This window comes from Rhinolophus hipposideros (genome assembly GCF_964194185.1).
Source record: "Rhinolophus hipposideros genome assembly, chromosome: 10".
In the NCBI taxonomy this organism is placed as follows: Eukaryota; Metazoa; Chordata; class Mammalia; order Chiroptera; family Rhinolophidae; genus Rhinolophus; species Rhinolophus hipposideros.
The window spans coordinates 4,684,142-4,709,946 of record NC_138056.1 but is presented as its reverse complement, the minus strand read 5'-3'; the positions used below and the strand labels follow the sequence as shown (position 1 = coordinate 4,709,946).

The 25,805-nt window shown below is 55.3% G+C and overlaps 2 protein-coding genes across 5 annotated transcripts; one reads left to right on the top strand and one right to left on the bottom strand.

The window, feature by feature from the left end:
* The first annotated feature begins 5,139 nt into the window (after positions 1-5,139).
* AIP (AHR interacting HSP90 co-chaperone) lies at positions 5,140-11,331 on the top strand. Of its 2 annotated transcripts, none has more exons than XM_081062217.1 (6): positions 5,140-5,424; positions 8,265-8,444; positions 9,720-9,908; positions 10,309-10,485; positions 10,574-10,715; positions 11,025-11,331. In XM_081062217.1, exons 1-6 carry the CDS (start codon positions 5,326-5,328, stop codon positions 11,228-11,230), a joined length of 993 nt encoding a protein of 330 aa, XP_080918343.1. In that variant the 5' UTR covers positions 5,140-5,325; the 3' UTR covers positions 11,231-11,331. The 2 variants fall into 2 exon arrangements, with proteins under 2 accessions (XP_080918343.1, XP_080918344.1); XM_081062218.1 differs by having other exon boundaries at positions 5,201-5,424; positions 10,574-10,707; positions 11,025-11,234.
* A 604-nt stretch (positions 11,332-11,935) lies between these two features.
* PITPNM1 (phosphatidylinositol transfer protein membrane associated 1) lies at positions 11,936-25,174 on the bottom strand. 3 transcript variants are annotated; one of them, XM_081062214.1, is made up of 24 exons: positions 24,964-25,174; positions 23,916-24,034; positions 22,220-22,434; positions 22,013-22,134; positions 21,595-21,819; positions 19,845-20,171; positions 19,674-19,769; positions 19,483-19,590; positions 18,723-18,784; positions 18,379-18,629; positions 17,882-18,071; positions 17,677-17,784; positions 17,277-17,434; positions 16,986-17,194; positions 16,343-16,513; positions 15,509-15,673; positions 15,140-15,288; positions 14,926-15,036; positions 14,361-14,477; positions 14,045-14,193; positions 13,810-13,959; positions 13,543-13,726; positions 13,103-13,231; positions 11,936-12,464 (listed from the first exon to the last, which is right to left on the bottom strand). In XM_081062214.1, the coding sequence occupies exons 2-24, from the start codon at positions 23,991-23,993 to the stop codon at positions 12,201-12,203; spliced, it is 3,738 nt and encodes a 1,245-aa protein (XP_080918340.1). In that variant the 5' UTR covers positions 23,994-24,034; positions 24,964-25,174; the 3' UTR covers positions 11,936-12,200. The 3 variants fall into 3 exon arrangements, with proteins under 3 accessions (XP_080918340.1, XP_080918342.1, XP_080918341.1); XM_081062216.1 differs by having other exon boundaries at positions 19,483-19,587; XM_081062215.1 differs by having other exon boundaries at positions 24,704-25,166.
* Between the last annotated feature and the right edge of the window lie 631 nt (positions 25,175-25,805).

Here is a 25,805-nt window from a genome sequence, read left to right as displayed (position 1 = left end):
TTTTTTTTTAAAGCATGCTGCTAAATCTTTCCTCTGTTTAAAACTATCCTTTGGTTTTCCGTTGTGGTTAGTACTAAGGCCCATAACGCTCTGAAAGCTCTGGTCTCTGCCTGCCTCCCAATCTGAAGACCCCTCTGCCCCTCTTCACCCCTCTCAGCCACACAGGCCAAGTTTACTCCCACCTCAGGGGCTTTGCACGTGCTGTTCCTTATACCTGGAAAGCACTTAACCACCTCTCAGAGAGGCTATTCTTTTTGTTGTTGTTTTTAAAGATTTTTATTGGGGAAGGAGAACAGGACTTCACTGGGGAACAGTGTGCACTTTCAGGACGCTTCTCCAAGTCAAGTTGTTGTCCCCCAATCCTAGCTGTGGAGGGTGCTGCCCAGCCTCAAGTTGTCCCTTCGGTCCCAGCCGTGGAGGGCGCAGCTCAGCTCCAGGTCCAGTTGCTGTTGCTAATTGCAGGAGGTGCAGCCCCCCATCCCTTGGAGGAGTTGAACCGGCAACCTTGTGGTTGAGAGCCCACTGGCCCATGTGGGAATGGAACCAGCAGCCCTCGGAATCAGGAGCATGGAGCTCCAACCGCCTGAGCCACTGGGCCGGACCCAGAGAAGCTATTCTTGACTATGTAATCTAAAGTCGGTTTCACACCACACAGCATTTACGTAAAATTATCTTTACAGTTTTATTCAGCACTGTGTCTACAGTGCCTACAACAGTGTTGTCACTAAGTATGCTCAATAAATATCTGTGGAAGAAATGAATGAGTGTTTCGTCAAAATCCCAAATGCTTAAAAGTGGAAGAACTGGGATTTGAACGCAGGTCCACCTAGCTCTGGAAATGCTCATTCCCCTCCACCCATTCTTCTTCATTTTATGAACTCATGTCCAGAGTTGACTCAACCTGCCTCTCAGTTTGTAACATATCATCACTATGAACAATTTCCCTCCTCTCCCCACTCTTCCATCGAGCCCCATATCGGTGTGCTCAGTCTGCTTCCTTGAATCCTGCCTGGTCCTCTACTACACAAGGCATTGGCTCCTTTGTGGACGTGTTTGAGATTTACAAACATGGTGTCATGTATAAAACTCTGTTATTTACATTTGTACATTTTTACATTCAACACTAATGTTCTCCACATGCATCTCATTTGTTGCTTCTACTGGCTGCATGTGGTATACCATGTCCAGCGTCAGCAGTTTCATTATTCCGCTCGCCCCGTACCCCCTTCCCCAGTGATGCACACTTAGCTTAGCCTCAGGCCCCCATCATGTCACATACATCATTGCTGTGGACATCTTCACACTGTCCTCTTGTGGACTGTGAGAGAATTCTTGAATTCTGGAAGTAGAACTTCCAGGCCATAAGGTACATGTACCCTTGACTTTACAAAATACCATGGGGGCTCTCCTGAGTGGCTGTATGAATTTACACACTCCCAATGAGGGTTCTGGCTATCTTTTAGCACTTGGTATTCCGCTTTCTAATTGCCAATCTGATGAATCTCAAGTGGCGCCTTATTTCCATCTGGGGTCTCTGACAACTGGAGAATTTGAACAGCTCTTCACGCACTTCCTCACTCATGGTGATTCTCTCTTCTGTGAATTGTCTGTCCATATCCTTTGTCTTTTTTTCTATTGGGTTTCTAGTCTTTTTTCTGATAATTTGTATGTCTGTACAAATCTAAGTATTAATCCCTTGTTGGGTTTTGATGTTGCACATGTCTCCTCCCAATCTGCCTCTGTTTCCTTACTTTGTCTAAGGTGCCCTGAGTTAAAGAACAATTCTCATTTTTATATAGTCAAATCCATCAGGTTTGTGCTCTTTGAGTCCTGTTTGAAGTGTTTCCTCACCCCAAGGTGACAAAGATTTTCTCCAACATCTTATTCTACTGGCCTAATAGATTTACTTTCTATCTAGAAAGTGTTGCAACAAGATAGTTCACTGACTCTGGAGCCAAACTGTCTGCACTGAGATTCCAGTCTTCTCCTTACTTGCTTTGGGATCTTGGCAGGCCAGGATTAGGGTGAAACCAAAAATCTCAGTGAGCAAGATAGTAATATTTTAATACATTGTTTTTAAAAATCAAATTTAAGGCAAATATACACGATAAGCAAAATATCAAAATTTTAAATACAGGATTTGACCTTGCCTGACTCACCTCACCCTAGTCCTGACCTTACCTTGAACCAGTTACATAACCTCTCTGTGCCTCAGTTCCCTCATTTGTCATATGGAGGTAACAATAGTGTTTCTCTCATAGCATTAATTTAGGAATAAATGAGTTAATACATAGTCAGGAGCATAGCACAGTGCCTGGCACATAGAAACAATCAATGTTAGGTATTAGTACAATTCACACTATGGTCCCTAACTCTATAAATTATACCATTGAATGTGGTACAAGGAGGGATCCAGATTCCAATGCAGAGCGAGACAGTTTTCCTAGCACCACCTATCAAACAATCCGTGCTTTCTCCCTCTGAATTGTGGTGCCACTTTTGTCATACATCAAGTACAGTATATAGTTTTTAACATATATGAGTATATTTACTTCAACCTCTGTTTTTGGTTCCTTTGGTACCCTTGACTAATTCTTACCCAGTATTAGATGCTTTTTATTACTATAGTTTGCAGTGTGGTTTAATATGGCAGGGCCAGTCTCCCCTAACACATACACACTTTGGTCATCTTTTTCAAACTTGACCTAGCTTTTCACGGACGTTTATTCTTCTATAGAAATATGACAAAAATATTTTCCAAGTTCTTCAAAAATCCTCCCCATTGTCACTGATATTTTATTGAATTTCTAGATTAATTTCAGAAGAAATCATAGCCTTAAATGTTGAACTGTTCTATTCATTAACAAGGTATGTGAATTCATTAACACTTCAGTTATTCATGTTTTCTTTTATATTCTTAAAAATTTTTTTTTTCTTCAAAAACTTCTGGGCTGTGGTTTCTATTTGCCAACTACTTTCTGAGTTTTATTGCTGTTGTGCATGATACCTTATTTTCTATTATATTTTTGAGTGGGTTATTGATGGTATGAAGTGTTATTCATTTTGGGGGTAGCTTATTTTATCTCTCTGTAACATTGCTGAACTCTCTCCTTGTTAATAGTTTGTCTGTAGATTGTTGGATATTTTCTGTAAATATAATCACTCTTACTTATTTTTCTTGGTTTATTGCTTTGGTCAGGACTTCTAATACTGTACTAAACAGCATCATTGATAGAGAGTACTCCTTGTCTCGTTCCTGACCTTGAAGGGAATGTGAATATTTATTCCATTATCCTTAATCGAATATGGTTTTAAACAACCTGAGAGAGTTCCTTCATTTTTCCTGTTAGTTTTTATCATAAATGGTCATAGAACTTCATCAAATGCTTTTTCTGCGTATTTTGAGATAACCATATGAATTTTCTTCTTTAGTTCACTGATATAATAATGAGTTACACTAATAATGTTTCTAATATTAAACCATTCTTACATTCTTGGAATGAGCCCTACGTGATCTTGATGCTTTTTTAAAAAATTTTCAATTGTGGTAAAATAACAATATTTACTATCTTAAATATTTTTAAGTTCACGGTTCAGTTGTATTTAGCATATTTACATTGTACAATCTTCAGGACTTTTTCATCTTGCAAAACGAAACTTTATACTACACTCATTAAACAAATCTTTATTTCCCCTCCCTGCAACCAACCACCATTCAACTTTGACTTTACGAATTTGACCACTCTAGGCATCTCATGTAAATGAAATCGTATAGTATCCATCTTTTCGTGAATAACATTCATTTAGCATATTGATGCATTTTTATATACACTAGTGTATTCAATTAGCTTACTATTTCATTTACAATTTTTCATATCTATATTCATCAGTAAAATGGTGTATACTTTTTTTGCATGATGATAATACTTACCCGGTTTAGGAATCAAGATTAAAGTAGTCTTTATAAAATATTTCAGTTGGCTTTCCCTCTTTTTCTACTTTCTGTAACAATTTGTATAAGATACAGACTACTATTGCTTCAAAATTTGGCAGAATTTGCCTGTAAAACTTCCTGTGTTGGTAAAAAAAAAACAAAAACAAACAAACAAAACATGTTTCCCTTTCACCTCAGAGGTCCCGACTCAGGGGACTTCTTGTCGGAAACGATCCCGTGGAAATATCTGGAGCATTTAGCACCTGGGTCGTAGCGGACTGAAATAATCCTCCGCAGTTGTGAGGATGGCATGAAGACAGTGCACAGGCCGAAGACATTCCCCTTACGTGCAACCTAAACCTTGAAGGGGGGAGAAGACTCCTACTGCCATTGTCCACTGCTAGTTTCCGGAGGTGGAGGAGAAACGTTGTTTTTAGCCCCAAAATACATCATCCTTTTATTATTTATGTATTCCCTTATATTTATCGGGCACTTACTTTGTGCCGGACACTGGATTCAATGGTGATGACACACCCACTACCGACCCCACGCGCGGCTCCCGGAGTCTCTTGGCGAACTTACAGTGCCACAGGGATACGGAAACCCTCCTTCCCCTTACTCCTGGTTTTGTTTTTCATTTTTGAAAGAAAAATCCAGGAAGCAAAAGCCAAGACTATTGTGCTACCTAGATATGCAAAAAGAAAAGAAAAGGCCAGCAGGGAATACACAAAAGGAGTTTTTGGGGTGGAGTAACGGAAGGGCTCCCCCTCCCCCATTCTCCTCTCCTACGGTTTCCCCGAAAATAAGACCTAGCTGGACCATCAGCTCTAATGCGTCTTTTGGAGCAAAAATTAATATAAGACTCGGTATTATATTATATTATATAAGACCCAGTGTTATATTATAGTAAAATAAGACCGGGTCTTATATTAATTTTTGCTCCGAAAGACGCATTAGAGCTGATGGTCCAGCTAGGTCTTATTTTCGGGGAAACAGGGTAGTAGCTCTGTAATGCGGTTACAGTATACATTTCTACAACTTTAAATGGAGTGGCACAAGGCCCAGTGGGAGAGTCGCAGTCCTAATCAATTCAAGGACCAGATAGCTAGGCCCGGCCCCGCCCCACGCCGCCTGTAGGTTCTGGCCCCGCCTTCCTGACAGGCCGCGTCACTCCCCACACCAGCCTCAGGCCCCGCCCCGGATCAGAACGGCGCACTCCGCGCAGAGAACCAATCACCGTCCGTTTCCCCGTTCAGTCCCTTTTTGACGTCTGCCCTCAGCCAAAGTGGCGGCACCTCGGAAGTTGCCGAAGCGCTAGAAGTTGCCGAAGCAGGTCCGGAAGCTGCCGAGCGAGTCCGGAAGTTACCGAAAGAGAGCAGCGGGTGAGGAGGATGGCGGATGTCATCGCAAGACTCGAGGAGGACGGGATCCAGAAGCGTGTGATACAGGATGGCCGAGGAGACCTCCCTGACTTTAAGGATGGAACCAAGGTTAGTATCTTACCCCCTCCCCTCAACCCGTCTGCGGCGCGGTGCGCATGCGAGGCGGGAGGAGGCCTTAGGCGAGAGGTTGCGCATGCCCAGATAGCAGAGGCCGGTGACCCTACCACTTACAAGTGGAGCTCGATGCTAATTGGTCTGAATTTAAGTAGGGGGTGAATTTCGACGCGTCTGCCCCGCCCCCGGTCTTGGCCGTGTGGCTGCATTGGTTGGAGAGACTGTCAGTCATCATAAACAGGTTTGTAGGGGTTTGATCTCAGTGCTTGCACAGACCCTGCGCTGGAGAAGACCCTGAACTAGAGATCCAGGGTCTAGGAGTGACCCTAGCACTGGGGAGGAGCCCCGGGGCCTCTGGGTTGCAAGGTTCAAGATCTTTTATAGGTGGAAGAGATTTCTTAAAATACTTAGACCAGCTCCCATTGTTTAGCTGGGAAAACTGAGGCCCTGGGATGCACAAACCCAGAGAACAGGCTCAGAGGTCAGGTCTGCCAGATCAGAACCTTTTGACAGCTTTCTGACTGCTCTACCTGGCCTCGCTTGGCAAGTAAAGAGTTGCCTACTTTCCTCCTTTGTACATCCAGGCCCCCAGATCCAGCTTCTCCAGTCCCCTCCCCCCAAAAACCTACATCTCCAGGCTTCCTTGCATTTGCTCATGCAGTTCCCTCCTCCTGGAGTGCCTTTCCCAGTTGCTACTTGTCTGTAAAGTAAGGAACTTTCCGGGGGCAGCCCTGTGCCCAGAGAGCAGTCATGCAGGACAGGCATATTACACGAATGACTACAAATCCTGGCTGAGTCTGGGGACTGAATGAGCACATGCTCCCTGACCAGTGCTGTACGAAGGTCAGGCAGGTAAAGACCTCAGTCCGGCCCAATGTGAGTCCTCTGAGAGCAGAGAGGAGCTGCATAATTCTAGTGATCGTTTATACGAAGAGGGATCCTTTCCCAGACGAGAGAAAGGGTGTGCATGTGGTTGCATGTCCCCATGGGACTGGGGGTTAGTGGCCTTAAAGAAGGTCCTGGCAAGGGAGATCCTGGATGGAATAGACACCAGAAGGAGAGAACATTGTAAAGGTAGTGAAGACCTGTGAACAATGACACTGAAAAAACAGGGACAAGTGATATTCATAATCAAGCACCAGCACTGAGTGAGTGCTCACTATGTGAGCACCATGCTGAATACCTCACAAATTTGTTTCCTTTCATTTCCACAATGTGGAGTAGGAGGTATTGTTGACTCCTTTTTACTGATGTGGAAACGGAGCTCAGAGAAGCAGCATGGAGTGGTGGTGGAGGAGAGTATGGGCTCCTCTAATCACATCCTGTTGAATGCGTTCAGTCTTTAGACCTCTTCCCCTCTTCTCTCTGCACTCACCCCCAGATGATCTCATCCAATCTCATCTCTTAAAACAAACTCTCCTTGCCTGGACTAACCCCAAATGTATATCTCTAGCCTTCCCTGTCTCTTAAACTATTTCTAGCTCCCTACTCACCACCTCCACTTGGATATCTGGTTGGCAACTCAGACTTGACTTGTCCACCCATGCCTTCCCCATCTTGATAAAAGTTACATCCAGTTGCTCAGGTCCCAAACCTCCCAGTCTCCATGGCTCCTCCTATTCCCTCATGTCCCACAGCAAATCCTCAAAATACACCCAAGATCTGACTACTTCTCACCACTTCTGCCATTACCACTCTGGTCCAGGCCGCCGTTGTCTCCCCCCGGGTCATTGCAGTAACCTCCTAACTCTCCTTCCTGCTTCTGCTCTCACCCCTCTACAACCTGTTCTCATCCCAGCAGCAGCAGAACCCACGTCAGATCAGGTCCCTCCTCTGCTTGGAGCCACCGAGGGGCTTCCATCTGAGTGAATAACAACATCTTCACCACACTTGGCCTGCAGGCCCTGTGGGCTCCATCCTTGCTGACCTGGTGACCCCATGGTGCACCCCTCCTCCTCAATCACTGCTTCTGCCAGAGTGGCCCTGCTGCTTCTTGAATGCACCACACACTGTCCCTCTGCAAGGCTTTTGCACTGCTCTTCTTTTTGCCTAGATAGTTCATATCACCTTCCTACTCCAGCACCGGCCTGGCTTGCTTCTCCCCTACTCTCTTCAGATCTCAGCTTAAAGGTTGCACCCTTGCCCCCCGCCCCATATAAACTTCCCCTGCCTTACCAGCTGCTCTTTGTTTTCTAATCTATAGTACTTAGCTCCACCTTACATAGCACATTGTTTTGCTTGCGGCCCATCTCTTTCCTCTAGATCAGGGGTGTCCAAACTTTTTTCAACGTTTTTTACCAAGGGCCATATGCGGTAAAATACACAAACAGCCGGGCCACTCACTCGAGGTGAAGTACGTATTGCCTCACCTGGTTTATTTAAGTAAACTAAATATATTTTTGGAATTTGCTGCAGGCCAATTAACAATGGATTGTGGGCCTCAGTTGGCCCGCGGGCTGCAGTTTGAACACCCCTGCTCTAGATGGTCCATGTGAGCTCCATGGGGGCAGGGACTTTTGTCTGTTTTCTTCACTGCTGTGCTGTGTCTGGCACAGAGTTCAGGTACTTAGTAGGTGCCCCATAAATATTTGTTGGAAGAATGCTTGGAGCCAGGATTCTGGGCTCCCTCTCAGCCCATCCACGCATGAGCCATGTACTTGGGCCCCTTCCCTCTCTTTGACTTAGTTTCCTCACCTGGGTGCTGGGGTAGAAGTCAGATGGTGACCCCTGGGTGAGCCCTATCCCTTGTGTTGTCTGTAGCCTGGTAACTGGCCTTGTCCTTGGGTGCTGGGTGAGGGTTTGTGCCCTTGCCTGATCCCACATGTGGCCTGCAGGCCACATTCCACTACCGGACTCTGCACAGTAACCAGGAGGGTGCCGTGCTGGATGACAGCCGGGTGCGCGGCAAGCCCATGGAGCTCATCATTGGCAAGAAGTTCAAGCTGCCCGTGTGGGAGACCATTGTGTGCACCATGCGTGAGGGGGAGATTGCCCAGTTCCGCTGCGATGTCAAGGTAACTGGTATCCCTCCCTTCACCCCCCAAAAAAGGTAACTGGTGTCCCGCATCTGCCTGTGGAGTCTGTCCAGCCATCCTTGTTCTCCATCCCAGGCCCTCTGCCCTGGCTAGACCACTACCAACTCCCTCCAGGGCATCAGACCACCAGGATATGGGCGTCCGGGCCTCAATTCTGCCTTCGCCTCTCCATTAGCCAGATTACAGCCAGGGGATTGGTTCTCAAATGCAAATGACCTGTATAACTCCTTGCTTCAGACCTCTCTGCCTCCCAGTCACCATCAGGCTAGAACGTAAGCTACAGCTGCTCACACAGCCCTGCAGAGTCTGGCCCCTGCCATTCTTCCCCTCCCACTCACCTCCCTGCCTTTCCTTTCTATCCTCTTCTTGGCCAAACTCCTCCTTCATTCTTCACAGTGAATTCCTGGGTCACCACTCCCAGGAAGCCCTCCTTGATTGCTGGTGGTGGCTTGAACCCCTCCTCTGGGTCCTCCAACCCCTCTTGCCCTGCATGGCCAGGATCTGGTCCTCTGCCTGGATCTCAGCTACTGCAGGGCAGTGATCGGGCCTGTGTACCTCCAGCTTCAAAATGCCCCATGTAGGCCAGCCCAGAGTCAAGACTCAGGAGACTCTGCACACTGCATGCAGACCGCAGGGGCACTGAGAGGAGCTGCTTATACTGGGGTAGGGGTAGTTTGGTTCCCGTCATCCCAGCAGCGGTTCCTAGTGCAAAGTCAAAGGCTGGGTCCCCTATGCCTGAGGGTCTCCCCCAAGGGTTGTGAAGTTGCTGCCCTGAGCTCAGCTCTGAGGTAGGCCCTGAATGGGGTGGAGGTGGGGCAGAAAAGAAGACAGAGGCTCTGGGAACAGAATGTGGAGGGCCCCCAGTAATGGTGAGTCCAGCCTGTGTGCTCCGCCCCTAAAGGGGGAGGAAGAGGGGACGGAGGGGTTGGAGGAGGAGAAAAGCATTCCACTGGGCCTGTAAGGATGGAGGCAGGTTGACGGGGAGTGTGTGTGTGTGGGACGGGGTTCGGGGGTAAGTGCTTGGTTTCATTTGGTGGTCAGAGTGTGTGGCAGGAGCTGGGGTCTTCACTGGGAGAGAGGGCTGGGAGACCGGAGTCCTGAGGGGAAAGCCCTCCTGCATTGGAGTGGATGGGGCCTGAGGCAGTCGCGTCCCTTCTCGGGCCTCAGTGTCCTTTCCCAGTGGTGATGGGACAGGGGGCTGGGCTTCTTGGGCCACACTGACAGAGCCCCTAGTGCCCACTCACTCCCCTGCAGCATGTGGTCCTCTATCCGCTGGTGGCCAAAAGTCTCCGCAACATCGCAGCCGGCAAGGACCCCCTGGAGGGCCAGCGCCACTGCTGTGGCATCGCCCAGATGCATGAGCACAATTCCCTGGGCCACGCCGACCTGGATGCCCTGCAGCAGAACCCCCAGCCTCTCGTCTTCGACATTGAGATGCTTAAGGTGAGGGGCCGCCAAGGCCCAGGCGCCTCTCCAACGCGCCACGGTGCAGCCTGAGAGGTGGCGCCAGCGCTGCTGCCTGCCCAGGTCTCGTGGGCTCCGTGGGTGGACTGTTGGGAGCTAGGGCAGGGCAGGTACCAGAGCACCTGTGTGGCACCCCTGGCTGTCCTCATGGGGTCCCTCCTGGGGCCGCGATCTTCACCATCTTGTTCATTATTCTGTTTCTAGAACCTGGCACAGTGCTGGGCACGTAGGAGATGCTACGTAGATGTTTGTTGAATGGTCAGTGAAGGATCTTGTGATTCTGCTTCTGGTGTCCGTTGTCTGGAGGCTGGTCAGGGCTGCAGCTGCAGCAGCTGTGGTGCCCCTGGGGTTCCCCTTGACTTGGCCCATGCCCCGACAGGTGGAGAACCCTGGCTCATACCAGCAGGACCCGTGGGCAATGACAGATGAGGAGAAGGCAAAGGCAGTGCCCGTCATCCACCAGGAGGGCAACCAGTTGTACCGTGAGGGCCACGTGAAGGAGGCCGCGGCCAAGTACTACGACGCCATCGCCTGCCTCAAGAACCTGCAGATGAAGGTGCTGCCCGGCGGGTGGAGGGGGTGCGGTGGAGCCAGCGGCCCCGGTCTCAGCAGCATTTCCCCTCTCCTTGCCCCAATGCCTCCAGGAACAGCCCGGCTCTCCTGACTGGATCGAGCTGGATCACCAGATCACCCCGCTGCTGCTCAACTATTGTCAGTGCAAGTTGGTGGCCCAAGAGTATTATGAGGTGCTGGACCACTGCTCCTCCATCCTCAACAAGTACGAAGGTGAGCGTGGGTGGGGCTGCCAGGGCAGGGGGGGGCAGGCGAGCAGCCTCCTTCTGCCTATCACCAATAGGCACTGGGGCACAAGACTGAGCCTTTGACATCACCCCCATTCTGAGCTCCCACAGGAGCTCAACCAAATACCCCCGACCCAGGCATGGCCATGGGTCCCGTTGTGCCCGTGAGGTATGAATGAGTGTCAGGAGGGCTGTGTCCCATGACGGGCCCACGGGACCAGAAGGCAGACTGGGCAGCTGGCTGGTTCCCCCCTCGTGCCCGTGTGTGCTTACTGCCCACTGGTACCCCCTGCAGACAATGTCAAGGCCTACTTCAAGCGGGGCAAGGCGCACGCAGCTGTGTGGAATGCCCAGGAGGCCCAGGCTGACTTTGCCAAGGTACTCGAGCTGGACCCCGCCCTGGCGCCCATCGTAAGCCGGGAGCTGCGGGCCCTGGAGTCACGGATCCGGCAGAAAGATGAGGAGGACAAGGCCCGCTTCCGGGGCATCTTCTCCCAATGACGGGGCCCTTCTCACCCTGCCCAGCCCACTGCTGCCACTGCCAGCCCCCGCCCCCCCACTATATCATGCTTCTCTGTACATAAAGGCCTTATTTATCTCTCTCTGGGCCTGCTGAGCTAACCCATTGGGAGACCCAGCTGGTATATGGGTGGTCCGGGGGGTGGGTGTCAAAGGATCAGGCTTCTAATCTGAGCACCCCATTGCCCAGCTCTCAGACCTCTCTGGGTCTCAGGGTCCTTGACAGAGAAATGAGGATGTTCTCTGCCAAAAGGAAATGTTTCTTGCTAGCCAGGGCTGGGGTGTCCAGGAACCTTCAGTCTGGAGGGGGAGACAAAGCTTGTGCCCGAGTGAGGTGGTCTTCCTCCTTCCCACCTCCAGCCTCTGATCCAGTGATCCCCTGGTCTCAGCTTCTGGAGGCAGAGGTTTTAGTGAGCGGCCAAGTCTGGGCTGAGGGTGGCCCCTGTGCACGAAAAGGCTGGCCCAGGTGGGGAGGGCTGGTGGGTGGAGTCCAGGAAAAGGCCTTAGGTAGGGGGAGGACAGAACCATCTATGAAAACTTTGGGGCCCAGGCCCTCATCCTGGTCCTGCTCTGCCCTGCTGTATGACTCTGGGCACATCCTGGTCCCGCTCTGCCCATCAGGGTCCCCACTGAACTGGAAACCATGGGCTTGGCTGCTCTGTGAGGCCAGGCAGGTGGACAATCAGGTAGGATGCAGGTGGTGTTTATTTTCATGGATTTACATATTGGAAAAGACTTTGGGTCCTTTCCACTCTATCCTCCCCCCACCCCCCCGGGCTGGATCCCCCCACGTAAAAGGGAAGTAACACTGAGGGGCAGGCAAAGATGCAGGGTGTGGGGCTGGGGAGCCAGGGCTGGGGCCAGAGGTCTGGGCCCGCCGCCTCCCACACATGGCCACTTGGGCCCCTCGAATGTGTGAATAAATAACCCAGGTCCAGCCACAGTTTGGGTCTCACTCTTCACAGTCCAACTTGAGGCTGATGCTTCGGGCCTTGCCCCGGGCCAGGGTGGTGGGCGGTGTCCCTGAGCCCTCGCGCTCCACCTGGCTGGGACCCCTTGAGCGAAGCAGCTGGCTCTGTTTGCGGAGGAAGTCCACAGGGGCAGCCCCGCCATAGCTGCTCTTGGCCAGGGTGGCCCTCGAGGGTCCCGTGGGGGCATGAGGATGGGAGCCAGCCTCCAGTTGGCCCAGGTGGGCCACGTAGCCATCTGACAGGAACTGTGGACAGAGGGGGGTAGGGATGAGGGAATGTTGCTCTGAGGCCCACATGCTGCCCTCCCCTGTCCTTTCCAGGCTCCTGGGGAGTGCTGGCTGCATTCTAGGCCCAGCACAGACTGATTGTGAGTCTTCTCTCAGGAAGTAGGAACGTCAGGCTGGGAGCCAGGCACCTTGGCTTTACTCCTAGCTCTGTACCTCTCTGGGCCTAAGTTTCTTCATCTGTAAAATGGGATTCTTGGGGGAATAACACCAGCTAACATTTAGCAAACACTGTTGTGTCCAGCCCTCTGCACACTAATGTGCAGTAAATCATATGATCTTCATAATTGTAGAGGTCGGTGCCATTTTATCATTTCGATTTTACAGACAGGAAATTGGGGTTTAGAAAGGTCAAGGTCCATGCCCAGGGCAATGCCAGAGTGGAGCCAGCACTCAAGGTCTTGAGCACACTCCAGCCTGAGTTATCAATCCCGGTCTGCCTGGCAGCTTCAAGTTGTTCATTACCCCTGTCCTAAGAGGAGACCAGGTCCCCAGAGGCCTGCCAGCCTCTCATAGACGCCTCCCTCAGGTGCTTAACACAGGTAATCCTTATGGCCTCAGGCCCAGGCTCCTAGTCCCCGCCTTCACTTGGCCCTCACCTGGCACTGTGCTTGCAGTTTCCGCACGGCGCGGCCCACTATGTAGGTCTGGCTCGCGGGCAGTCCCAGCGCCGCGTATACAGCCACGTCTTTGGGGGACCCGTAGCCTGCCACAATGTTCAGTTCCACCTGTGGGGGGGAGACGCCAGTGAGCTGCCCCAAGGGCGGGGCCATGGGGCAGGGGGCGGGGTCTGGTGGGAGTCCAGGGTCAGAAGTTTCGAGAGTCCGCTAGTCGCTAGTCGAGTCCTACATCACCAGGCCCCTAGGAGGGTGGAACCAAAGGGTTCTCTCTAGTTGCCCCTCTCTAGGAGCACGAGGACCATAAGGCGCCTCTCCCATCGTTGATAAGGGTCCGGAGGGTGATGGGGGTGGGACCAGATGGGCCGTCCTATGGCCCAGGGCGGGGGCAAGGGTGGAGGTGGGACTCTCCCCAGCCGCACCTCCTGCACCAGGCTCTGCAGAAACATCGCCTTCTGGCGCAGCGGGTCATGGGTGAGGCCGTCGCAGAAGGAGACAACGCCGTGGGGGAAGTTGTGCTGTGACAGCCAGGCCACCACCCGGTGCTTCTGCATATCCGGCCGGCCGGTTACATATACGATCAGGTAGCCTGCATCTTGCCAGTGCCTGCGGGGTAGGGCTGTGGTGAGCTCCAAGCACCAGAGGTGGGGGCAGGTCTGCACGGTGAGCCAGGAGGCGGCCGCTCCTACCTGACCACGTCCACTGCGCCGGCGCGCACCTTGGGGTCGCTGCCCATGATGGAGACGCTGGCGGTAAAGGAGCCGTCGATGCTGAAGACCACGGCCTCGGTGCCTCGGGCCACCACAGTCAGGCAGCACTCAGCGTACGTGTGGTCGCCCCTGCGGTCCGCAGGCGGCGTAAGCAGCATTGGGGCAAGACCCGCGGAGTCCCGCCCCACAGAAGCTGGACCCGCCCCACGCTCACCTGACCATCATGCGCACAGGGTAGACGCCGATGCTCAGCGCACGCTCGGGGGGCACCGGGAAGGTGAGGCGGCCCGAGCTGTTGGTGACCTCGGTACCAAAGTGGATCCACTTGCCCGACAGTGGCTGCGTCATGACGTAGACGTCCACCTGGTGGGGAGAGGGTCCATGGGGCGGAGACCCTGGGCACCCCCTGACTGAATGGAGGAGAGCAGAGGCCGGCCTGTGACGGGGGTGGCTAGAGCTGAGCGCTCATCCTGGCCAGGCTGCGAGCCGGAGGCAGGACCAGGACAGGGGCGGGTCCGCTGGGTTCTGACCTTCTCTCCGGTGAGCGTGACCACGTCCAAGGGCCCGTACATGAAGCGTCCATTCAGCACCTGGGGGCGGCCCTCACACACCACCGTGTCGTTCGCCCGGTGGTTGGAAGTGACGTTCTGGCAGGAGGAGACGGAGTGAGCCCGCACCAGATGTTGGGGATGGGGGGAGCTGATGCGCGGGAGCCTAGCCCAGGCAGGGGCGGAGGCTGGAGGAGGCGGGGCTGCCGCGGTAGACGGGCGAGGCCCGAGGGGTGGGCGCTTTTGCCAACCCTGAGCTGAGCTCCTGAGTGCGTGTGTGTGGACTGGGTTCCGGCTCCCAGGGGGTGGAGCCATGAGAGGACGGGATGAAGAGGATGAGGCGGGATGGGTGCGCGGCCATCCTTGACCTGACTTGGCAGGGGTTGGGGAAGAAACTAGTGCAGTTCCCAGAGGCAGGGCGGAGGCCTGAGGAGGTGGGTCCAGGACCATGGGGGCGGGGCGCGACCCGGGAAGGCCGTGGGGCCGGGGATGCTGGGGAGAGGAGGCAGGGCCTCGCTTTTGAGGGTGCGAGGGACAGTGCACATACTCGGATCTTGACTTGGGTACGTTTGCGCTGCCACTTCTCCCTAGGGAAGGCCGGGCTGTAGATGGATGCCTCTTCGCACTCGGCCAGCTGTGGCCGTTCCTTCTCGATCACCTGCCCAGGACCAGGCAAGGTCACGTGAACAGGGTCCTGGGGCTGCCTTTCCCCGGCCCACTCCACTCCCCATCCATCTCCCACCCCGTATCCCCCGGCCCACCTGGCGCAGGATGAAGGCCACCACATCGGCTGACTCCCAGTAGCTGGCGTGGAAGAGGTGGGGCAGCGTGACGGTGGGAAAGGCAGTGAGCGCCTCGGGGCAGTACAGCGAGTAGTCAATCCGCTTGGTCCCCCACCATCGCTCCAGGACTGCACAGCCATGGCGGGCAGTGAGTCAGGGTGGCCTCCCACCCCGTGCCTACTTGCCTGGCCCCTGGATACTCTTCCCTCCCTCCTTTCCTGCAAGCCTGCTTTGCTGGGTGCTGGGGGAGGGAGTTCCAGAGCGGATGCTAGGGCCAGGGGTGTTTCAGCTGGGCGTTGGAGGTGGAATAAAGGTCCCCTCCCCAGGCTGGGTGTCTGGCTGACTTACTCTTAACCACCTCACTGGTGGTGCTGGGGGCAGCTGGCTGGGCCTGTGGCTCGGTGCCCAACTCACTGCCCTTCCAGAAGGCACCGCTGGCAGAGGTGGGTGTTGAGGGCACCAACATCTCCAGCTCCTCCAGGAAGAGGCCTGAGTGGGTCTGCAGAGTGTCGGCTGGGAGAAGAGGGGCAACCTCAGCAGCAGGTTGGGCCAGGCTGCCCTCCTGTCTTCCCACCTAGGGGTTCCAGGACAGCTCAGCCCTCACACCTCTGCCATCTTCCCTGCCAGCCCTCCCTGGTCAGGTCTTGGCTGAGGCTGAACTGCCCCACAGCTGGGTGGAAGGGGAGCATTCTCCCTTCTTAGCTCACACCAACAGCCTGCTGCATTCTTGCCAGAATGCCTGCCTCCACCACCCCAACACAGGTCCATTTGTCTCACGGGCCAAATGGGTACCCACTTGCATGCATACACGTACATGCCCCACACTGATACGTGAACCCAAATGCATATGGGGACACAATGCACCTGTAACACAGACACAGCAGACCCCCTCCCCCCGCACTGTTGGCTGCTTTCAAACACTGGCACACTGGTGTCACCCTGCTTCCTCTCTCTAGCCCAGTCGTCACCACCGCCCTCCACTCCTGGGCAGAGAATGTCACAAGGTCTTGGGGATGCAGACCTACCAAGGGGCTGGAGTAGGGCTCCCTGTCCTGGGAGTGGGGACCCGAGAGGTTATCAGTGATGTGGGAACTACTCCATGTTTTCTTGGGTGAGAGGGTCCATCCTTATCCCTCCCCTTTGGTGCCCTCCTTCTCCCCTTTGTCTTGGTTGGGGACATACCCAGCAGCAGGGATGAGCCGTCTCCCAGAGGGAACTTCTGATAGCGGGGTACGGCCAGTGGGGCGATGGCCTGGAACTTGGGGGCCAGCAGGGGCTCAAGACGGCAGGCGCAGGGGTCGGCCGCATGGAAGAGGTTGTAGATCTGCTCACAGGCTGGACGCATTTGGGCCACTGGTACCCAGAAGATAAAGTAGGGAAGGGGTTCATCTGGGCATTCTGGGAGGGAAGGGGTGTGGGAAGCAGCACCCTGACATGCTGTGTAACCCTGAGCCAGCACTTCTCAAACTGCACTCCCTGGGAGGTCACCAGGGTCCTGCTTAGTGAGACAGAACTTTTGCCTAAGAAGAGATCAGATTCGATTTGTTCAGCTGGTTCAGGATCAAGTGGTTTCTATGCCTGTCGGACCCCTTCTCACACAGAGCATCTGTGGGTGAGTTCCTCCTGGTGCTCTTTGGGAAACTCAGCCTTGGCTAGTCCCTTTTTTCTGGGCCACAGTTTGCCCTTCTTTAGCCATAGCCAGGCCATTTAATTTGTACAGTGAGGGATGGCAATAATGCCAGCATCTCAGGTGAGACAAATTCGGAGATGGGGGAGGGGCAGATGAAGGTAGTGTGAGGCCCCCACCCCCATCCTGAGGGCTCACCCTCCAAGGCAGGCATCACGGTTTTGCGCAGAGCCAGCACCAGGCCCAGCGGGGAGCCGAAGAGAAAGAAGCCAGAGACCTTGAAGTCCAGGCGGGCAGCGCTAATGGGGACATCAGGAGCCTCAGAGGTGGCAGTGGGCGGGCAGGAGGCTGTGCTTGCCCGCCTAGGCTCCCCGGAGGAGGAGGCAGTTGTAGGGGCCACCTGTAGGCTGTGGAGGAGGGGTGCTCAGTGCTGCTGCCTCTACAGCCCAGCATGAGCCCAGGGTGGGGGTGATAGGGCAGGAATGTCACCTGTTCTGAGAGCCCTCAGCCTCAGGACTGGCCATGTCATTGGGGATGCGCTGGGTGGGCAGGACTGAGGGGTCTGGGCTGGCCCCGCCTAGACCCTCTGCCCCATCTGCCAGGGGGTCCCGTACTGGGCCAACCTCCGGGGAGAGCAGCTCATTGTTCTAGAAGGAATGGGACAGACACATCCTTAGGACTGGAGACAAAGTGATTTCCACTTATTTGAAAGTGAGGAGAGAGGCTTGGAGGTTGGGCAGGGACTCAAAGAAAGTAGGTGGGCAGAGCCCCAGAGAGGACAGAATGAGGCAGCAGGGGACCTGCCCGCAGAGAGGTCACCTTCCAGGGCCAGAGCCCTAGACATGAAAAGACACCACCCTCCTGAGGCCGCAAGTCCAGCCACACTGACCATGCTCCCTCGGCGGCTGCTGCTCCGACTCCCTGTGCCCGCGTTGGCACTGTGACAGAGTGCATCAAAGCCCAGGATTCCACCGACACCATCCCCAATCAGCACCACCTAGGGGAGAGGGTGGCACCATCAGGAGGGGCTGCAGTGGAGGTGCCATCAGGAGGGGCTGCATAGCAAGCACCCCAGGAACATCCTATTTACTGACCTGCCCACAGAAGCCGGTGCCCTCAGAGGAGCGCAGGAAAGCGGCATAGGCCTGGTTGGTGCGGGCAATGACAGTGGCCACAGCGCCCTGGTATCGGGAGGATGAGGTGGCCAACAGCGGCAGGGCAGCCAGTGGAATGTGGTCCTGGGAGCGGGACAGGCTGTCACCGTCATGGCTGTAGGGGCTCAGGCTGGAGGAGGAGGAAGTGTGGTGGGTGGGTGCCTGCAGCCCCTCCACTGCCCCCTCCAAGTCCCCTTGGCCTGCTGGTAAGTCTTAGTGCTGTGGGCCTTTGTGGGAGTGTCAGCACCCTAGAGGCTTTGTGATGGAGCCATTGACTAGAAACTGAGGTCCAGCCATGTGGCTGACTGGCCCAGGTGTCGGGCTTCCTAGCCTCCTCCCCCACCCTCCGGGGCCTTCCTGGTCCCACGTGCCCCCAGGTGGAAGTCTGCATCTTGGGGACCCTGTGTATCCCCCACCCTTCCATCCCTGACCAGTACTTGGAGACAAGGGCATAGGCGGCAGCACAGATGGGTGGGCAGGGCACCAGTCGCAATGCCACGTGGCCTAGGGCCTCAGGGAAGTGGATGCGGGTGACGGCCTCGAAGGCCAGGCTCAGCGTCTGCACATCCGCCTGCTTGGAGTTGGTATCTCCAGGGCCGGAGTCCAGGATGTTGCCGCTATGCAGGATGAGGAAGAGGGCATGCACCGCGCATGCCTCGGCCCCCAGCTCCCCAGCTCCGTCTGGGCCCTGTGGGGCACAGTGAGGTGCCAGGGGTGTCAGAACCGTGGCCTGGCAGGCAGGTGGGCATGACTGCGACATGGGGTGGCTGATCCTACTCACCTCCGAGTCCCTGGGTGCTCGGTCCCCGTCCCTGATATCTTTGGTGGCCTCGGCTCCAGGGTCTATAGGACAGGGGATACCGAATGAAGGAGACTGAGGAGTCTGTGGGGGTTCCCTTCATCGGACACTTCAGATAGTCCTGCTCTGCTTCTGCCTCAGTGGCACCCCCAAACCCCACTTTTCTCTGACCTTTTCCTCTCACTCGACTCTCCCAGGTCATTTTACTTTTCTCTGCTGGTCCTGCTACTGTCAGGGACGCCCCTCCCCACAGTGCTTGTTTGCCTGGAACATTCCTTCTGCTCTGTCCAATGTGATAGCCACTATCCACATGTGCCTATCTAAATTGAAACGAATGAAAGTATAAAACAGTACAAAATTCAGTGCCTTAGTCACACTAGTCACATTTCAGGTGCTTGGTAGCCACATGTGCCTGGCGGCTAGGACACGTCCATCATCACAGAAAGTTCTGTTGGACACAGCTGGTCCCATCCTTCAAAACCCAGCTTAGACGGCAGCTCCCATGTAAATCTTCCTAGATCCCCGATAAATACATTCCTCCTTTCTTTGTGCTATGGCTGCACCCCAAAAATACTCCAGCTACCCCTCCATCCACTCACTATCTACTCATTAATCATCTGTGTTTAATGAGCACCCTCTCTGGATTGACATTCATCTTAGGACCCCATGAAACTTAGGACTGACCTGTTCTCCGAGTCCCCACTGCATATAGGGTGCTGGCAATCTGATTCAGGATCTTTACCTGGTACACCCTCAGCCTCCATTGGGGAGGCAAAGGCGTCGATAAAGTCATTGGAGTTCCACTTGGTCATCTCCTTGGGGAAGACCTCGTCACTGTCAGAGAAGCCTTCTGAAGGAACAAGGAGCTGTGTCATTGGGTGGGAGGAGCTTCTCGGGGACACCCCCACCTCCACCAGGGCCCACTGCGCTGACCATGGGCATCAAAGAACTCCTCTTCAGAGCTGTTCTCAGAGTCACGAGCAATGTTCTGCATGCGCCACTCGGACAAGGTCTGGGGAGACACGCCCCCTGCAGGGCCACATCAGCCTGAGCCTGGGCCCAGCGTGAGGGTCCCTCCACCCCTTCCCGGCGCCTCAGCCTCACCTCCATGCTGGGATGAGTAGGAGGAACGTGAGGATGACGACCACTGTTTGCCAAAGCTGGCATCAGGTGACACGTCAGGGCCAAGGGGGGCTTCGGGCCCCTCAGAGGTGCTAACATGGCTGGTCCCCACCCCTGCCTCAGTGCATGGCTTCCCTGGGGGCTGGGCCTCAGGCCCCTCACTGCCCATGTTGCACTTGGCCATGCGCTGGGCCAGCATGCGAGCCGTCTCCTCTTCCAGTGCCCGGATGTCGGCCATGCTCAGATCTGTCCACTCGTCCTGCCAGCACCAGGCCTGCCGGTGGGCTCGCAGCATCACCCGACGCAGACCTATAGGTGCCCAGGCATCAGAACAATGCCCCCCAACCTGAGTTTCCCTGCCACAACAGCCACACGCCCAGTCCTTGAGGTTGGGTAATGGCTCCCCTGGGCACAGCACCCACCCAGAGCCACAAAGGAAGGCAGGGCGAGTGCTATCCAAAGGATGGGAGAGGAAACCAGGGCATCTGTCTTCCTGCCCCACCTCCCTCCCTGCCCACTGCTTTTTCCACCCCTCTGGACAGCCAGACTCTGAGCACTGACCCCACCCCGATCCCCACCCCCCAGGAAGCTGCTTGTTCTTCTTTCATTTGGCTTCCTGCTGATTTCTTCAGAGGAGTTAACAATTAAGGCACTAACAGTTAATGAAATTGTTGATGGTTAATGAAGGTGTTAACAGTTAATGGAAGTGTTGGCACTTAATGAAGGTTGTTATGAAAGATGATACCCATTCTGGGATATTTTCATCTTAAGCAGAGGAATAGTTAGAAACCTCAATATCTAGGAAATAAAGCAATAATGATTGAATCATAAACTTCTGGAAGGAAATATATCAAATCTTAATAGTGGTTATATGTGGGTGACTTTTATTTTCTTATTTGTGCCTTTTGGTATTTTTCCAAATGCAAGACAAGGAGCCTGTATTACTCTCCAAGCAAATTTCCTCACCTGTAAAATGGGAATAATAATAGTCTTTCCCTTGCGGGGTGTTATGGGTGTCAAAGGAGATCTTACATGGAAAGTGATTAGCAAAGGATTTCTGATCAACATTGGCTTTTAATATCTGGCTCAACCCCTCGTTTACAGAAGGGAAAATTAAGGTGCAGAGATGGGAAGTGGCTCACTGGACGTTCCATGAGAGTGCGCAGTAGAGTGGAACCCAGGCCCCTGGACGTCCCTATCCAGGGATCCTTCTACTGGCAGGTGGACCAGCTTTAGACCTGTGAGGTGGGGCAGGGCTGAGCTGCAGAATCGGTGGAGTTGGTTTACAGTGGCGTGAAACATGGGCTCCTGGCTACCAGGGCCGGAGGATGGGACTGTGGGAGTTGAGCGTGGGAGGGACCCTGAGAGAATGACATCCAAGTCACAGCAGCCTTAGCCTGCATTCCTTAGCATGTCGCCAGTTAGGGCTGATGACCCTCCTGAGAGTCTCTAAGTCCCACTTGATTTACAGAACGTTTTAGAATTTCATCTGAGACCTGAAGACCATGTCACCCACTTCTTGTCCTCCTGACTCTTACCTGTACCTTAAGGCTAGTCTCCCCTGACCCCCAGGCAGGCTGTGCTGCTTCCCTCTGCGCCTCAGTGCTCACCACAGCAAAGCGCAATGAGGGCGTTATGCTCGTGTGTCTCCTGTAGCCTGGGAGCTTCCCGGCTCACACACAGGGCCTGGTGCATGCTGGGTAAACAGACCCTCCTGCAGCTGGGTGCTCACCAACGTCGTGGATGAACTGCTCAATCTTGGCTTGCATGCCCCAGTAGCGGAACTCCACCTTGCACAGCTTGTAGGCGCACATGAGGGGCCCCGACTGGGCTGCCGTGCGTGCCCAGTCATCAGCCAGCGGTCCTCGGCCCGTCTTAACTGAGCGGTACAACCGGGGGTCCTCTTCTGCTTTGTACTCGCCCGGGGCCACTGCATCCTTCACGATGTCAATGGTGTCTGAGGGGATTCCAGCAGCACTGAGCACCACCAGCCCCCTCCAGCCCTCACCACCCCTTCCCTGCCTCAGGACCGGAGGGCAGCCTTTTGAAGACCGGAAGCCAAGGCCCAGAGAGAGCCTGAGACTTGTCAGCGGCTGCCCATGGAGGATTCAGGTGGCCTGAGAAGGTCTCCAGGGTCCCCCAGGCCTCACCCAGGATGCGCTGTCTCTTCTCAGCCCCGCTCAGGTTGAAGACATTTGGCTGCTGTCCGCCATCGGGCAGATAATAGGTCTCTATTTCAATGGAGAATTTCTCCACAAAGGGGCAGGTATACCTAGGCAGAGGACAGGGGCAAGGGTCACTATTGCACCTATGAAGGCTGTTCCCCGTGTGGCCCCACGTCCAACCCACCCACTCACCGGGTTCGGGTATAGGGATAAGCGTTCCAGGATTCCTCCTCCACCTGCAGGGCGGCCTTGGGCAGCAGTGCCCGGAACCAGCCTGGGATGTGAGAGCCCACATGGTACACCTTGTGTGTGTACTGCCCACTGCCGCCGGGCCCATCTGTGTAGGGTCGGTTGGCCAGGATCTCCACGCCACTGCCCTCACCACTTGACTCCTCCCGGCTCTTTTTCTGTAGTGCAGGGCAGAGCAGAATGCGCAGCTCAGGCTCAGCTTCTGGGATTCCCCAGCTTGGCCTGGCCCCTCACACAGCTGCGGGGGAGGAGGGACACCCTAGTCCTAGTTTTTCTAACTCCTTGAAACTTGACCCTGGCCCCCTGCAGCTCCTGGAATCAGAATCACAGCTGCTGTCCAGTCCCCCACAGGGTTGAGTGCCTGCTTTATTCTAGGCATTATTTGGGATTATATTAATTAGGATCTGTTGATAAACAAAGACTCCTGCCCTTATAGAATTTATGTTCTAATGGAGGGAGACAGATACAGAAAAACAAATTATAAGGTGGTAAGTTTTATGGGAAAAAGAAAGCATAGAAGAGAGTAAGGGGGATTGAGTTGGGGATTGCAATTTCCATAGATGGTCAGAGAAGGCCTGACCGGAAGATAACATGACTATGATTTGAACATGGCTTGAAGGGAGGGAGGGTACTGATTGGATGTAGGGTGGGTGGAAGTATTCAAGGCAGAGGAGAGGGGAAGCCAGTGCAAGCTTCTGAGGTGACAGCATGCTGCATGTACCCCAGGGGCAACAGGGAGGCCAGGGTGGTGGGCTGGGAGAACTGAGGAGAGTAAAAGGGACCCCATCCCTCTGAGGACCTGACCCTGGTCTCCTCCGTGGGACCCCAAGAAAGGCTCCTGCCACAACCCCTCGTAATTTGAGAGCACTCAAATCCTGCCCTTTTATAGCTCTGGAGTCCAAACTTGGCCCACTCTGCCCTCTGAGGCTGGCTCCTGGCCCTCTTGTCTCTGCAGACTGATCCTATCCTTCTGGGAACACATCTGGAACAGGCCTCCCTGAGGACCTGTACCAACCCTCCCTGAGTGAGAGCCTGCCCTGGCCCATTGTCCTCACAGCCCAAGCCCAGACCCCTACACCCTTTCTCTTAGGCCAGACTTCTTCCCTATCCTCTAGGGTCTCTGTCGGGCCCTCTACGTCAGTTTGGGGGCCTACTCTTGTCAGTTTGGGGGCCTAATCCTCTTCCATCCCGTCTTCCTGACCTGGGCTTGCCAGGATCCTGCATCCTCTGGGGACCCCCTCCCAGCCTTCTCTACCACCTAGGACCCCTCCCCATTCCGCGCCTCTCACCCTTGCCCCCTCATGCATTCCTTTCCCTATCTCCATGGGATTACATATTGGAAGGAAAACTAAAGATCAGACATGGGCTGAGCACCCAGCACGGGTTGGGCACTTGGGGGGGTGGGGAGGCCCGGCTGTGCCTTTCTGCCCCCTTTCCCACAGCCCTTCCCCCTTCTCCCCCATCCAAAGGGTGACCACTCTCTCCTCCTCTGGCCTCAGAGCCCTTTCAAGCCCCGGAGCAGTAGTGGCCGGGGTTGAGCTGGGCCCAACCCTTTGCCCCAAGTGCGGCCTGCATGCTCCTGCCCTTACCCCATCATGATGTATGGTCCCCATTGGTCTCCGCTTCCCACCGCCCTCACCTGTATCATGTAGAGCTGGGCCACCTGGTACTCGTCCAGGCTCATGGGCAGCAGAATGTGGTACTCCTTGATGAGCATCCTGAAAGCGATCGGCCGGCCGCACTCGGCCTCCGCTCCGCCTGGCGCAGGGCACCGCACGGCCGTCAGTGCGGGGCGGCGGCGCGCGGCTCCGAGCCCTGCGCCCAGGCCGAGGGGCTCGGGCCACAGGACCCCATGCCCGGGCCCGCCACGGGGGAGACAGAGGCGAACCCAGCGCCGCCCGGGGCCCGGAGCAGCAGCGAGGCTGAACGCTGACCTCCTTTCCGCGCAGCCCCGTCCCCCACCCGCCCGTTGCCATGGCAACCGCGCGCTGACGCGGGCCCCCCGGAGCGGCAGCGCGAGCCGGCCAGCCTGTCCTTTCCCTCCGCGTCCAGAGCCCCCTCGAAACTGCATCCCTCTAGGACCCGCCCCCTGGAGCCCCCGGACCCCTCCTTCCGGGCCTGCCTTCCACAACCCGCCCCTCAGGGCCGCCCTTTACGATCCCTTTCCCAGAGTCGGTGGGGTCCCGTGTCCCCCCACTCCCGGCGTCTACTTAAAGTCTTGTCCCCCACGGTGTCTCTCCACCGAGCAGTTCGGTGCGCCCTCCTCTCAGCATGTCAGTGTTCCCCACACCCCCGCACCTGAACCGTTTTTCCAGGACCAGGTAAATAACCCCTCCGGCCCCCAGACCCGCCTTCCCCACCCTGGCCGGCAGCCCAGAGCTCGACTCTCCACCTCCCCACCACCCTTCCTGAACCCCCGGCACTTGCCTATGCAGCCACCCCATCGTCCTTCCTAGGGCTTGACCCTCTCTTCGGGCAGAGGCAAGTGGCTCCACTTGGTATCCTACGGGCCCCGGCCCTGAGACACCCGCTCAGCGCCCCCGCGTTCCGTTGCAGGCACCCATCTTACCCCACCACCTCGCACCCAGCGAGCAGGCGAGAGGCCCCACTGGCCCCACTTCCCTCTGCTCCCCGGCGTCCCCGTGCCCCGCCGTGCTCTTGGCCCATCAACTGACGTCCCGGCTCACCTCTAGTTGAGGGCGGGCGCCCCTCACTGGGTACAGGCGGGGGCGGACGGGCTGTGGGGGGAAGCCCCGAGCGCCCCCAGCCCCGGCCTCGGATTCCAGCAGTGGCCGGACCCTCTGGAGGAGCAGCGTCGGCCCATGGCCCCGACCTTTCTCCCCATCCGCCCGCCGGCGCCCTGCCGTCCCTCCCTGCCGCCCGTCGCGTCACTGCGGCCGCTCCGCCCCCTTCCTGGGCTCGGCGGGCCCTCCCCACCTCTACGGGGTCCGGGCAGCCCCGCCCGCGGCGGAGGAGGGCGGCCCCTGCCTTCCTTCCCCAACGCAGCAGAGGAAGAGGCCGGCGCTTTTCACTCCTTCCTCTACTCGTTGGGATCCCCAAAGCACTCTTGGTTTCTATCTCCACCCTAGCCAAGGCTTTCTATGTGCTAGGAAAAAATGGCAGGGTCCCAGCCCCATCGCCCCGAACCCCTCAAACCTGAGACAGACCCAGGGTAGGGGACACGCCTCCCCCACCAAAGTCTGGCCAGAAGCTGGTCTCTGACTTGCCTCTGCCTATTCCAGCGCTCCAGGCACCTAGGGTCACTCAGCTACACACCCAGGCAGAGGCCCACAGTCACTCGGAATCCTAGGACTAGCCTCTCAGTGGGGCCCCACCTACGTCTCTCGGGTTCACAAGTCTGGCCAACCAGCCACCAGACCCTGGGCAAAGGCTGAGACACCTGAGGGCTGGGATTGTGGGACCACACCCAGTTTGCTAAAGGCAGTGGGACAGTGGATGGCAGCATAGAGCTGGGTCTCAACCACGCCGGAAGCCTGCCCTCTCCCCTTTGGCTCTGCTTTGCAGGTGC

What these genes read in the sequence shown, in the direction of transcription:
- AIP (XM_081062217.1), top strand. Translation starts at nt 5,326, where the DNA reads ATGGCGGATGTCATCGCAAGACTCGAGGAGGACGGGATCCAGAAGCGT. An exon ending in ACTTTAAGGATGGAACCAAG is followed by an intron (nt 5,425 to 8,264) that starts GTTAGTATCTTA and finishes TGTGGCCTGCAG; the next exon opens with GCCACATTCCACTACCGGAC. An exon ending in TCAAGAACCTGCAGATGAAG is followed by an intron (nt 10,486 to 10,573) that starts GTGCTGCCCGGC and finishes CAATGCCTCCAG; the next exon opens with GAACAGCCCGGCTCTCCTGA.
- PITPNM1 (XM_081062214.1), bottom strand. Translation starts at nt 23,993, where the DNA reads ATGCTCATCAAGGAGTACCACATTCTGCTGCCCATGAGCCTGGACGAG. An exon ending in CTACTCATCCCAGCATGGAG is followed by an intron (nt 19,770 to 19,844) that starts GTGAGGCTGAGG and finishes GTGGCCCTGCAG; the next exon opens with GGGGCGTGTCTCCCCAGACC. An exon ending in TCACGCTCACCGGAGAGAAG is followed by an intron (nt 14,194 to 14,360) that starts GTCAGAACCCAG and finishes TCTCCCCACCAG; the next exon opens with GTGGACGTCTACGTCATGAC.